At 35.3% G+C, this 14,665-nt stretch overlaps 1 protein-coding gene across 1 annotated transcript in view; it reads left to right on the top strand.

Moving 5' to 3' along the window:
* The window catches only part of PRKN (parkin RBR E3 ubiquitin protein ligase), a 1,934,491-nt gene that overhangs the window by 1,604,322 nt on the left and 315,504 nt on the right, over positions 1 to 14,665 (top strand). The window contains exon 8 of the mRNA XM_051998070.1: positions 4,674 to 4,735. Within this exon, the coding sequence (XP_051854030.1) occupies positions 4,674 to 4,735 (62 nt within the window). The remainder of the gene's footprint in view (positions 1 to 4,673; positions 4,736 to 14,665) is intronic.

The following is a 14,665-nucleotide window of genomic DNA, read 5'->3' as shown; positions in this document are numbered from 1 at the left end:
CACCTCAAATGCAGCCAGGGATTAAAGTCCAATTCGTTATTGTCTCCTTCAAAATAGCTCAGTTAGCTTTCTTAAAGACCTATCTCTCTCTCCTTGGTTCTAAGAGCTCTTGCTGCTTGTCTTTTGCCTCTGCCAGCTTCAGCCTCCAGCTCTCTCCGACTCCTGACTTCTCAATCTCCCTAACTGACTCCTGGCTGAGGGTCCAAGAACTTCTAATGAACTTGTCCTTTTATATGCTCTTTTAGAGGCGTGAACTCAAAGGTTGACTCCTCCTCCTAGAGAGTGGGATTGTGGGTTTCTGACTTGTGAATCTTCTAACTGAATCCTGACTTGTGAATCTCCTGGAGTGCCTATCAATTCCAATGACTTAGCACCTTGTAAGAATCCTAACAAGAAAGAAAACAAAGATTTGTTTTAGCATTTGTTTTCTAGGGTTAACTTCCTAAACAGCTAACTGCTTATGGAACTATGAGGAGAAAACAAGAGGTTGTTTCTTCTAACAATACCTTCTACTTATATTAGGTTATTTCCCTCATTGTATGTATTCTAATTTCCATCACCCCATGCTGGCAATGGAGTGGCATTCTAGATATAGAAACCTGTATTTTCATTAGTTTGTGATGGTTTTTATGCTGTGTTAATAGCATACATGCATATTTAATAATTACTAATGTCCTCGAGAGGCAGACTCATTTGTTGGAGTCTTCTTGAAGTGAAGAAGACCTGATTCCAAACCAGCAAGTACTTCTTAAACACCCACTGTGTACCAGCCAATGTGCCAATTACATCGGGTTACAAGCACAAAAAATAATAAGTCTTGCCCTCCAGGAGTTTACAATGCATCATTCTATCCGGGAAAATAACATGTATTAAAACAATAGCAATACCAACAACAATTATAATCACTATTAAGCATCTACTTGCTTAGACTACTTACAAACAAATTTATACCAATCACATTAAACATATCAGCTAAAGAGGAAGTAATTAACAGAAAGAAGCTAATAGAATTAAGTGGAGTTGGGAAAGGCATCCTGTAAAAATTGGAAATTTTTTAGACATAAAGGAAGACATTTAGGTAGAATAATAGCATTTATAATGGTAATATAATGATTAATAATTAATTTATGATAACAATGTAATAATAGTAATAACATTTATGCAGTACTTTAAGGCTAATGAAGGACTTTACAAATATTACCTCATTTTATCCTTATAACAATTATAACAAGTACTATTATTATCCCCATTTTACAGTTGAAGAAATGGAGGCAATCAACAGTTAAGTGGCTTGCCCAGATCATTAGATCATTCAGCTAATAAGTGTCTAAAATCATGTTTGAATGGAAGCCTTCCTGATTCCAAGTCTGATGCTCTTTCTACCATGCCTCCTGTTTATATATATTCTAAATATATATGTAGTATAGATTAGATATATGTGCATGTATATATTTACATATACACAAAATATAATATATACATATATTAATATAAATGTACATAATAGATTGTATATATTTATATATGTGTTGCATATATATATGTATTATATATTTATATATACACAAAAAATAAATATTTTAATACAGCATAAGACCCTGGGAAACTCACTTAATATTTTAGAGATTTCAGGCAACTTTCTGAGACTATAAATTATAGATGAGTTGCTTTTGGTAAAGGAAGTTTCCAACCAAGGAATTCTTTAGTCCAATAAAATCATAAGCCAAGATTCCCTTCTATGGAAGTTCCCCCCCTCCCCCCAAATTCTATCTTGTCAATAATTGTGCTATTGTGAACAGTGTGAAACTACCTAGAATAACAGAGTTCTGCCCAAATTTGGTCCCAGCTAACTGGTGACAAAGTCTGAGGAGGGTTTGCATGTAGGGAGGGGTATTCCCCCTAAAACTAGGGCCCTGAAGCAGATTCATCATAGTCTGGCCATGCTACATAGTAGCGTCACCTGTAGATCTTGGAAACAGCATTGGAATACAGAAAGAGAAACATAAATCAGTATTGAAGGCCTGAGCTAGAAATCAGAAAAACAGAAAATAAGGCAGGTCAAGAGAAGGTGTCCAGAGCAGTTTCAAAGATTCTAAAGCAGTTTGTTGCATTGAGAGCATCTCTGAGCTTTGAAACAAAACCTGCTTCCCTGGCATTCCTGATGGACAGTGAGGGTTAAAAAAGAAAGAATTTCAGGGATGAAGTTGGAACCTCAACATGTGGTGCTCTTTATATCTTATATTGCCAAATATCCACCACCATCAGAAGCCAAACCATAACCTTAAAATTTAACAAACTCTTTTTAATGGCAGTCATTAATCTAATGTCACATGGCTGAATACTCTGAGCCCTTGTATTGTATTCACCAATTAGATTCTTTTCCTCATCAGGAAGAGCAGACATTTGCCTCCTCAGTCATTAAAAGAAGCCCAAATGTATTGACAAGAGTTCTTTAAATATACTTGGAATGGGAAAAGTAGTAGGGAGTGGGGGTATCCAGGGAAGGAAGAGTAAGAAATTAGCTTTCAGAAGCCACTTACTGTGGGCTGGACACTGTGCTAAGTTTATTATCGAGTCATTCAGTATGTCCCACTCTTTGTGACCTCATGTGGGGTTTTCTCTTGACAGAGATATTGGAATGGTTTGCCGTTTCCTTTTCCAGCTAATTTTACAGATGAAGAAACTGAGGTAAAAAGTGTTAAGTGTCTCATCCAGCATCATCTATCTAGTAAATGCCTTAGGCTGGATTTGATTTTATAAAGAGTCTTTCTGACTCTAGACCTGGCACTCTATCTACTGAGCCAACAATCCTGAAATAATTTGGTGCTATATTATCCCCATTTTTTAGTTGAAAAAAACTGGCCCTTCAGAAGTGGGCTCCTTATTGTGCAAATGAATCTGCTTCTGCAGATTTTCTTTTCTTGTAATGAATACCGGGACTGCATTCACAAGATCTGGGTTCAAATCTTCTACTTTACTCCTCTTTGACTACTGGCAATTCAATTGTTGATTCTGAGTCTCCATTTTTTCACCTTTGAAAACAGGTCATTAACTAGGTAATTTATAATTTCCTTTCTAGTTCTAAGACTCCTGATTCAATGCCTGTGTATTGTTTTAGGTTCTTTATGTCATCTAAAACTGAGAAGCAGCACAGTTGACTGAGTTGATAATATAGGCCATAGCCTTATTCTATAAGATTGGTACTTAGAAGTAATTAGTAAATGCTCAGTTAATTAAATAATCAGTACTTAGTAAATCTTCATAGATTCATTAAATCCTACATCAGCTAGGAAGAGAAAGGCAACACAGCACTATCAGTAGAGAACACCCTTGAAGCTGGGAAAATCTGGGTTCAGACTCAGGTTCTAGTATATGTTGACCTTGTCATCCTTAACCTCTCTGTACTTATGACAACTTTCTAATAGTGTAAGATTCAGAAAGCATACTGACCCATGCTGGCAGGGGAAATATCCTCACATAGGCATTTCCATGATGGAATCACCAGGTCTAGTCTTTTCCTTTTTCCTTGTCCTAAGCTAGAAAAAAAAAAATACATCGCAACAGTAAATGGTTTGAATGAATTTTCAAAATTTGTTAAATATAGCCATTTGATGTTTGGTCGATAATGCAGTTTGAAGTATATTCTGGCGTTGTTTTAATTTATTTTCAAAGATGTATTCTGATAGTGATGATTTAAAATATCTGCAGTGCCATGGAAAAGTGAATGTTTAAATTGGATATTAATTAGTTTAATCCTTTCTGATTCTTATTACTAAAAGAAATCATCCTTTCCCTTGGGTTGCCAGATTCCCATATTAAATATCTGGGACAACATTGCCTGACCTAAATGGAGAGTATTTGGTCAGTTAAGTTCTTGTTTTAGAAGCTAGTTGGTTGGGGGGAAGTGGGTGGACAGTGGAGAATGCGTGCTCACAGGCACTGAAGAGCTGGGCTTATTTACCTAATGTGATCAGAACAGGAAGTTGTAGTTTCAGAATGTTAGGGGACTTTTTTCCACCTTCCCAAGACAGAATGGGATTACACACACACACACACACACACACACACACACACACACACACACACACATACACACACACCTTGGCAGAACAAACGGAGTGATTGAGCTTCATGGAGTAAATAATGAGACTCTCTCCGATTACCAAATACCCCCTGTCTCTCCATCTCAAACTCTGCCAGTGTGATAGGCAACACATCTGTGGATGGGTCATTGTAGAAACCAGAAACAGTGCTGAAACCAAGGCATGAACATGGACAGAATCACTGAAAGCCCCAAAAGGCCACATCAAAACTAAGACATAGAAATAGTTCACTTGGTATGTTTGTATCTATGTGTGCATGTGTGCTTCTCTGTAGCTCATAGAACAAGAGGACTGACCATCAGTGTGATGTAGTGGGAGGAAACATTGAATTTGGAATCAGAGGGACTATTTAAAATTGTGACTTTTTTATTAACTACAGTGTGATCTTGGACAAGTGGCCTGACCCTACTTTAGGCCTCAGTTTTCTCATCTCTGAAATGAGAGGATTAACACAGATTTCCCTCCCAGATCTATATTTATGATGCTCTGATCTTGTTATGTTATGAATATCCATATATTACCTCTAAAACATTGCCCATGATTTTTAAGATTAATTCTTCTTTTCAACAGCTGGCTGTCCAGACTCCTTGATTAAAGAGCTTCATCACTTCAGAATTCTTGGGGAAGAACAGGTGAGTTAACGTCTCAAAGGCTGTGAGATAGTGTCACAAAAGGCAGTCACTAATGAGACAACTCCGTAGGTCTCTGGGGAAGCAGTGTGTGTCTGATGACCCCCAAGGCCCCTAAATGGGGAAGAAAAACACACAGGAGAGAAGTGAGAACATTTTTTTAATCCTATCCATCAGCCTTGACAGGTTATTAATTGCTACATCTGCTATCTGCCACAGCTTTTCAAGTCAGGACTCTAGTGGTAAACAGGCACTACACAGTGGCAGACAGGCAAACAAATACGCATGAATATGAACTATGCCTCAGGGAATCATGGTGAAAGTCTTGTTGGATTTGGTTTTGGTGAATAAGAGTATGTGGGTCATAGAGAATGGTGGGATTGTCTGTGTTCAGTCCAAGGTTCTTACATAGTATTTCTATGTTTTGTCTATATATCTTGTATAATTTTTATAAATCTTTTTATTTTCAAAACACATGTATAGATATTTTTGAACATTTACCCTTGCAAAACCCTTTGGTTCCAATTTTTTTCTCCCTCTTTTCCCTTCTCCCCCCTCCCCTAGATGGAGCATAATCCAATTATATGTTAAACATGTATACATATTTCCACAATTAGCATGCTGCACATATCTTGTATATTTTTGTAGCATATATCTTTTGACATAATAGCATTCTGCATGAGTTCCAACATATGTAATTCTTATGGTGATTGTTATTGTCCAATGTTTTCAATCATGGCTGATTTCTTCATGATCCTATTTGGAGTTTCTTGGCAGAAATACTGGAGTGGTGTGCCATTTCCTTCTCCAGTTCATTTTATACATGAGAAAACTGAGGCAGATGAGGTGCAAGGACTTGCCTAGAGTAACACTGCTAGCAAGTGTTTAAGACCACAATTGAACTCAAGTCTTCCCTCCTGACTCCAAGCCTAGAGCTCTGTACAGTGAGGTGCCACATTGATGCCTTTATGTAGGATAGTTTATTTATTGAAGAGGTTATTTAAAACCTGAGATGCAGCTCAGCATAGCACATTGGAAAGAGACTATCTATCTGATTTAAACTTGGGTTTGAGTACCACTTCTGACACAAACTGGCTGTGTGACCCAGAATTAGTGCTGTAGATAATAATCTGCAAAACTAAGTTGATATGTGTGGGAATAAGCCATTTCCTCACTCATAGTTGTCTCTACCACTGCAATCACACTGCCAGTACAAAATGAGATGAAGTAAAATAAAAGCCATACTATATTCAACAAAGCACATCATATTTTAAATGGATACAGACATTTCTTGGACATGATTGATGTGAATTTTTTTTTTTGATTGCATATTTGGAAAAAGGATTTTGTTTTTCCTTTTTTTTTTTTTTTTTTTTTTAAGCTGGGGTTAAGTGACTTGCCCAGAGTCACACAGCTAGGAAGAATTAAGTGTCTGAAACCAGATTTGAATTCAGGTCCTCCTAATTTGAGGGCCCGTGCTCTATCCACTGCACCACCTAGCTGCCCCTTTTCCTTCTTTCTTAATGGGAGTGACTGGATGGGATAATGTTGAAGGGTGAAATGGGGGGATTTTTTTCTGACTGGAAAACAAAAATTTTATAAGAGATCACATAGAGTAGTGAAGAAATTGATGGACTTGGAAACAGAAAAGCATGGGTTCAAAATGCTGCTTCTGATATTCTTACCTATGATTAGCCACTTATGGGACAGCTAGTAGCACAGTACAGAGTATCAATCTTCCCAATTTCAAATCTGGTCTCAGACACTTTCTAGTTGTATGACCCTGGATAAGTCATTTTATCCTATTTATCTCAATTTCTACATCTTTCAAATGAATTGGAGAAGAAAATAGCAAATCACTCCAGTATCTTTACCAAAATAAAAACCCCAAATGGGGTCATGAATACTTGGCCACAATTGCAAAAATCCGCTTATATCTCTGAGCCACTCTCTATGACCATACATTTAGTTATTTAGTATTAATGGATTATAACAGTGATATCAATACTAAATGATTAAACTAATGGTCAAAAAGATATGGAATTTTTAAAATGTTTTTGCATAGCTATATATCAAAGCTTGATTGGTCATATATGGTTATATATGGCTTTGCTGTGTCAAATATTTTATTTTGAAATAATCAAATCACCAAGGCACAACAGATGATAATTTTGCTAGTCTATGAAATAAACATGCTTTGCCTGATCTTACAGTGCCCAAAGACACCTTTTCAAACAAACTTCCAATTTTCTTCTCTCAAGTCAAAAAATGTTATTAACAAGAAAAATTCATTCAACTTAGGCTGATTCTGTCTTCTAGTTGATACTGTCCATCTCCAGGATAAAATAGAACGCAAAATGGTTAATGAATAGATAATATAGGAAAGCTAGATAATGTCTGAATATCTCCTGAGACAAGACATTAGTGTCTTTTTTTTTTTTGCTTTAAATATTTGTGTATTCCCAGAATATACATGTAGAATATTGAAAGGCAAGTACAAAAGCATACTGAAAAAATTATTTTATGATGATGTGTTATTTTGCATTATGTGTGATACCAATTCCTTCCTTTAACAAAGATATTGAAAAATTATTTAAATGCATAACTATCTAGAATACCATGAAATTTGAAAGCCATTTTCCAATAGAACCAAGGAGTGACTTTTCAAACTATGACTTAATGGTTTAGATTTTTTTTTTTTGCCATTTCTTATCTGACTCATAAATCATCTCTTTCAACACATATATACACACATTTATCATGTATATGTATGATATATATTTTTTAAATGACATATTTATTCTACTATAACCAGACAATTAATAATAAAAAGAAACCCAAAAAAATCAACCATGTCTTCTGGGTTTGAATGAAATCAGACTGCTTGTCATTTTCCTTTGGAATTGAATTCAGGGATATTAATAAAAATCAATACTGCTCTGATTAGATACACAAAGAGATGAACCATCCTTATTTACCCTCCTAAGAAACATATCATTTAAGGTACCTTGTTTTTCATGCAAAAATGTGGGGATTTTAATATTGCTCATTGTTTATATCAAGTCACCTTGTGCTCATCTTTTTCTCTAAGCCTGTAGTCTTCATTATTTCTCTCTGTGCCATAACCACTCACTGAGTGTCTCAGGTTCAGAAGATCATCTTTGACTATTCCTTCACTTTCACCTTTCACAACCAAACCCATTACTAAGTCCTGTAGATTACATATTCATTATTTCTCTCCCTTACATCTGTTCCTCTCTATTCCCATAGCCACCATCCTCTTTCAGGCTCTGAGTACCAACCACCTGGACTTTCATTATCCTCTCCAAGCCTTTCATGGCACAATCATGTTTTTTTTTGTTTTGTTTTTTTCTTTTCTTTTCTTTTTTTTTATCTCGTCATGTTATTTGGCTTCTCAGATAACTTCAAATACCTAAGCTCTGGATTTTCAAAGACCCAATTTTCATCTTGGAGCAATCTCTTTATGTACCCACCTAGAATAACCCTAAGATCATCTGAATCTGGCTTATTTATTTCTAGCTGTCCTATAAGTGATATTAAGTACCACTGATCATCATTCCCATAAGCATACAAAAAATAAATATTTATAATTTATGTTTATAAATATAAAAAATATGATGAAACGTACCTCCAAATAAAAAGCTGGAGGACTCAGAGCACAGAATGTAACATATACAATTTTTTTTCTAGATAAAGGCCAATATAGATTTTTTTTTTTGCTTAACTATAAATATCTGTATCAAGGTTTTTTTTTTTTTCTTTCATTCTATAATGACAAATGACGAAGGAAAAGAGGCACATTTTTGCAGACTAAAAAATAATAAAATTTAAAAAGAAAATTGAATATTTCTTTAGTGTATTAATGAATAGAAAAATACTAGTTTTCTATCCCCTATGACAAGAGAATAGTTATACAGTCCACCTTCAGATGAGTGTCATTTCTTAAACTACCCTCCAATTCTTGAATCTCAGTCAGTTATTGAACAGTATAATTCAGTGTACTGCTAAACAAGCCTTATGTTAGGTACCAATTCTAGGTTCCCATCATGTCTTACCTCCTTCCCCTGGGATCAGCTCCTGCTTGTGTTGCAGCCTTTGCCTTGTATTCATTCCTCTATCTCTCCTACTCTGCCTTTAGAGAACTACTCTCCAGAAGTGCAGTTTTGTGACTTTCTAAAACCAGCAAAGATAGCTAGATGGCATAGTGGAGAGAGCACCAGTCCTGAAATCAGGAGGACTTAATTTCAGATTTGATTGCAAACACTTAACTATCAGTATAACCCTGGGCAAATATTTTACCCTGTTTGCCTCAGTTTCCTCATCTGTAAAATGAGCAGGAGAAGGAAATGGCAAAACACTCCAGTTTATTTGCCAAGAAACCCCCAACAGAGTCACAAAGAGAGATGAACAGGACCAAAGCAACTGAACAAAAAACCAACTAAGTCTTGATCAGCAATCACTGCCTGGTTGCTCTCTGTTCCCAGCCATGTATTCTTTTGTCCTGAAGCCTTTATTCCTCTTATTTTTGTATGAATTTTGACTTATGGTATTTTCTTTCTGGACTCCTTATTCTTCCCCACTCCTCTCTTGATGAAGTTATACTGGTTCTTTGTGATCCCCGCTTTCTTTTCTTGGTGTTGATATACTATTAATAATATATTCCAATCATTTTGTGGGGGATTAGGTTCACTGGCCTATAATTTGCAAACTCCATTGGAGTTCCTCTTTTTAAAAATTTAGATATCTGTCTTCCAGTTTTTCATTACCTCTCTCTTAATCTCCAGAATCATTCAAAGGTCAATCAATAAATACTAATTAAGTACCACTTATCTGCTAATCTCTGTGTTAAGTATTTTGGATACAAAAAAGAGGCAAGAAATAGTTTTTGCTTTTAAGAGAGCTTATATTCTAATGACCTCAGAGAATAAATAGTTATCATCAATCACTTATTTCAGGGTTTGAGGCTGTACTTGAGAGGCAGAACTGTATAGTATAAAGTATAAATAATATAAATATAAATCTTGGCATCAGAGAAAACTGGTTCAAGTTTTACCACCGATTCTTTTTGGAACGGTGAGAGAGTTGATAGATTTTTATTGATGTTTTTATATCAACTAGATTTCTCCCTATATTCTTCTCTGCCCTGCATTCCCTGTTCTCCCAGAGAATCACTTCTTATAATAAAAAATTGAGTGGGGGAAGAGAAGAGAAAAATTCAGTGAAACACATCAACACATTGAAAAAAATCTCACACCATATACAACGTTGCAAACCCAAGGGGCCGCTACCTCGGCAGAGGAACAAAAGGACGTGTCTTCTCATAGCTCATGTCTTCTTGGGGCCAAGGGCTTTCTTTATAATTTTTCAGTATTCATTTTTACTTGTTTTGTGGTTGTTGTTATTGACATTTTTATTATGTATATCAACATATATATTGTTTTCCTGTCACTGCTTAGTTCATTTTATATCAGTTCATGTACATTCTTTACATTTTTTCTGAACATATTTATCAATTTCATTGTTTTTTAAAATACCAAAATAGCACAATATTCATATACCAAAGTTTGCTTACCCACTCCTCAATTGACATCTTCCATTGATTCTAACCCACTGCTTTGGATAATTCACTTAAAAAGCCTCAATTTCCTTCTTTGTAAAATGGGGATAATTGTAGCACCACTTTCACTTGACTAGTATTAAGAATATGAAAAGATTGCTTTGCAAACACTTAACATACTATATAAATGTTAGCTGTTATTATCATCTTGGCTCCTACTATAGAATTAATGATCCAGAGTTAGAAGGGGCCCTTGAAGTCAAGTAGTCAAATTCCCTCATTTTACAAAGAAATGAAAGAAAATCCAGAAACTTATGCAACTTGCCTGAGGTCACAAAGGCAGTGAGTGTGAAATTAGAGCCTGTTTTCATTTTGCCTGTTACCTGTATTTTTGCATTCAGCATTCATGCTACTTAACAGGGAAAGCAAGACTGAAACAAGCACGGAGTAGCTGTTCTACCTCATTTATCACCCATGACAATAATACTATCCCTTCCTTGATCTTTTCACCAATAAAGCTGGTTTTGTTGGGATTTTTAAATTGGTAAATGTGGTAACATTGTCTTTAACTTTCCCAACCAATCAGCAAATTCTGGGCATCACCATTTTTGACAATGTTCTTAAAGTACTTAAAGTAAAACTTTTAACAACTTGGTCTCAACTTTTCAGCCTTCCCTTTCCCTACTTTATGATTTAGCCAAGCTAACCATCTTTCCCTTCCCCAAATATGATAACTCTGTTTCCTATCTCCATGCCTTCACATCTGCCATTCCTCATGCTTAGAATGTATTATCTTCTTTCCTCCATCTTATTCTTTTCTTTCTTAGTTACTTTCTTTCTTTTTTCCTTTCTTCCTCTTTTTTTTTAATTCCTTCATTGCTTCCTTTCTTTCTGCTCAAAAACTATTAAAAAGCCCAATTCCACCACTGCTCAATAAATTAGGAGTTCCAACCTGCTTTGTGTTGTAATGCCAGAGAAACTGAGGCAGAAGAGAGATTAGAGAGTTTTTAATATTTTATTAATGGGAGAGTAAGATTGACTGGACAGGACTCTTGTCTCAAATTATCCAGTCAGACAGAGATAAAGATATACTGGGTCCAAGGAATCCATGTTGGTCCCAGGGCTGGAGGAGACTATCATCTCAAAGAATCCAGTGTCTAGCATCCAGCTGCCAGCCGCCATTTTCCAGCCATGAATGGAGGAACCTCAACTTCTTAAATACCTTTTCTCTGAACAAAGGAAAGGGTAAGAAGCTGTCAGGATGGGGGAGGCCATAAATCCTAAAAAAAAAAAAAAAAAACCAGAGACAGGATGTCTGAATACACAGAGACATCTTGGAATATTTTTGAGGAATATTGTAAATTCTTGAGGACAGAAAAGAGTCAGAAGGTCTACTTTCTTGTTTATCTTGCTTGGGTTAACAATTTATAACCTTAGAGTAATTGGTCCTTAGTCTTAATGGACCAGAGGGAGATTTACAGCATAGGGGATTAACACAGAAAAGTTAAAGAAACTGAGACAAGGGAAACTAGTGCAGGGAAACTGAGTCAGGACAGTTAAAGAGAACTGTGGCATAACAGTGTCTGATCTAAGCTGAGCATTAGATAACCTGGCCTCCCCGCTCCCATTCTGCCTTCCTTCATTCCCAAGGTTCATTCCCATATTGATGTTGGACTCACTATGGATACCTGATCAGTTTATCTGCAAATCAGAAATTACAAACTTAAAATATCCATCACCCTTAGCCTCCCCAATAGTAGGAGTTACAAACATGCTCCCCTTTCTATCAAGATGCTATTCAAATATTACTTTCTACCTGGAACCTATCCTGATCTTTCAACTGTTGGTGCTATGCTTTGCTAACTACCTTATATTTAACTATTTATATTTATTCTGTATATATTTATTCAGTATTTAGTTTCTTAATTCATGTCTCTCCAGATAGATTGTAAGGGATTATTTCATTCTTTACATATAATAGGCATCTTATAAATGCTTATTGATTGATAAGTATCTTCTTTTTTGAATACATTGTAATGAATACAATGTAAACTTCATATTCTAATAGTTTCATCAAATTTTAGTAATAATTATAAGGTCAAATTTACTTCCTTATGTTAAGATCTCTAGTTTATCTTTCTTGTTGGCCATATCCTATGTCTTTCTATGTAGACATCTCAGGATTTAGGTGTTATTACAAGTTACTTCCTTAAAATTGACCTTGCAGAGATTTTTGTCTGCTGTTCTTCCTACACTCCTCCCCATCTGGTTTTTTTTTTTTTAATTTTAGAGTCCCTTTGATTAAATTCACATCTAACTCATGTTGCCTAGAACAAAGATATCAGTGTAATTTAAGTTTCAAAAGAAAACATTATAAGCCCAAAGTATCTTCAGCAAGTCTGAAAATTTTATTTTATTTTAATTTTTTTTTAAAGTCTGAAAATTTTAGCCTTTTGCCCAGAATCACAATTTTTGGCTTAAAGAGATTCATGTTCAATGTTGGGACCTTATAACACCTATATCTCCAAGGCTTATGCTTCAAACAAAAGATTCAAATATTATTTTCTACACGGAGCCAATCCTGTAGACATAAGAATCTGGCTAATTTTAGTGCTTGCCTAAAGTTGTTCATTTCCTCAACTACATGATAACTAACAGTAGATATCAAAATAAAAAGTATTTATTTGGGATGGTGATAAACAAAAAAGAGACCAAGTATTCATCATTTTAGCAAGAAAATAGTTATATATCCCACTTTGGGCATTTGCCATTTGTTACATTCCCCTTTAAAGAGAGTCTCTTTTCGTAGAACTTTTCCATGAATCTTTCAATAGTAATGAATCTGCTGTCAAACAGGCATTGTCTATGCTACCTTAATCCAGAACTTTCTCCCCTCGTAATTCCCCTTGTGAAGAATCTTTGATTTCCTCCATAAGTCTTTGAAAAGCAATTTATTGTAGTAAATTATCAATGAACATGGAAATCCAAACCCTGTGTCCAGATCTTGCCTAGACATGAAATAGTTATTGATAACAGAGAAAAAGAAAACTTAGTCAATTCTTAGTTATCTTCAAAGGAGAATACTCTTTGTATTATGAAGGATAGAAAGTATGGGGTTAGAACACATAAGTGAGAAGATCATTATCAAGGGCCATTTGCTGTCAGTGACACATAATTCCTGGCCTAGACAAGTTAATTGCTAGTGTCTTAAAAGAATTGGTGAATGTGATAGCTTCATTGTCAGAGATCTCTTAAAAAAAAATGGAAAGTAGAAGAGATGCTCCTATTTAATTGCCCCAATTTTCAAGAAAGGGAAGAGGAGAATCTTCAGAATATAGGCTATAAACTTTACTTCATTCTTGTCAAAATTCTAGAGTACATTATTAAAGGTATGCTTACAGAGCATTTAAAAAGGAGAGGCAATAATCCTTAATTCAAGTGAATATTCTTCAAGAATTTCACATATTAATATAATTTTCACTTTTGATAGGTTATTAAACTAGTACATCAAAAGAATGAAAGAGATGTGGTATAACTGAATTTTATGTGAAGTCTTTCTTGGAAGAGGTTCTTTTTTTCCCATTTTTTTATTATAGCTTTTTATTTACAAGATATATGCATGGGTAGTTTTTCAGCACTGACAATTGCAAAACCTTTTGTTCCAACTTTTCTCCCTCCTTCCCCACACTCCCTCCCCCTAATACAATATATGTATACATGTCCATACAGTTATTTTGTTGTACAGAAAGAATCGGACTTTGAAATAGTGTACAATTAGCCTGTGAAGGAAATCAAAAATGCAGGTGGACAAAAATAGAGGGATTGGGAATTCTATGTAGTGGTTCATAGTCATCTCCCAGAGTTCTTTTGCTAGATGTAGCTGGTTCAGTTCATTACTGCTCTATTGGAACTGATTTGGTTTATTTCATTGCTGAAGATGGCCAGGTCCATCAGAATTGGTCCTCATTTAGTATTGTTGTTGAAGTATATAATGATCTCCTGGTCCTGCTCATTTTACTCAGCATCAGCTCATGTAAGTCTCTCCAGACCTTTCCGAAATCATCCTGCTGGTCATTTCTTACACAATAATAATATTCCACAATATTCATATACCACAGTTTATTCTTCCATTCTCTGATTGATGGGCATCCACTCAATTTCCAGTTTCTGGCCACTACAAAGAGGGCTGCTACAAACATTCTTGTATTATGTAAAGTCTTTGACAAGAATCTCTCATGTTATCCTTGTAGAAGAGGAAATGAGTTTACAACTAACAAATTCAGAAACACTTGAATAACTAGATCCAGAATTCTATTATTTCTCTGTACCACTTTTAGAAGAGCTTTAGAGTTCAA

Source organism: Antechinus flavipes, chromosome 4 (genome assembly GCF_016432865.1).
Source record: "Antechinus flavipes isolate AdamAnt ecotype Samford, QLD, Australia chromosome 4, AdamAnt_v2, whole genome shotgun sequence".
NCBI classification, from domain to species: Eukaryota; Metazoa; Chordata; class Mammalia; order Dasyuromorphia; family Dasyuridae; genus Antechinus; species Antechinus flavipes.
This window is presented reverse-complemented; position numbering and strand designations above follow the sequence as displayed.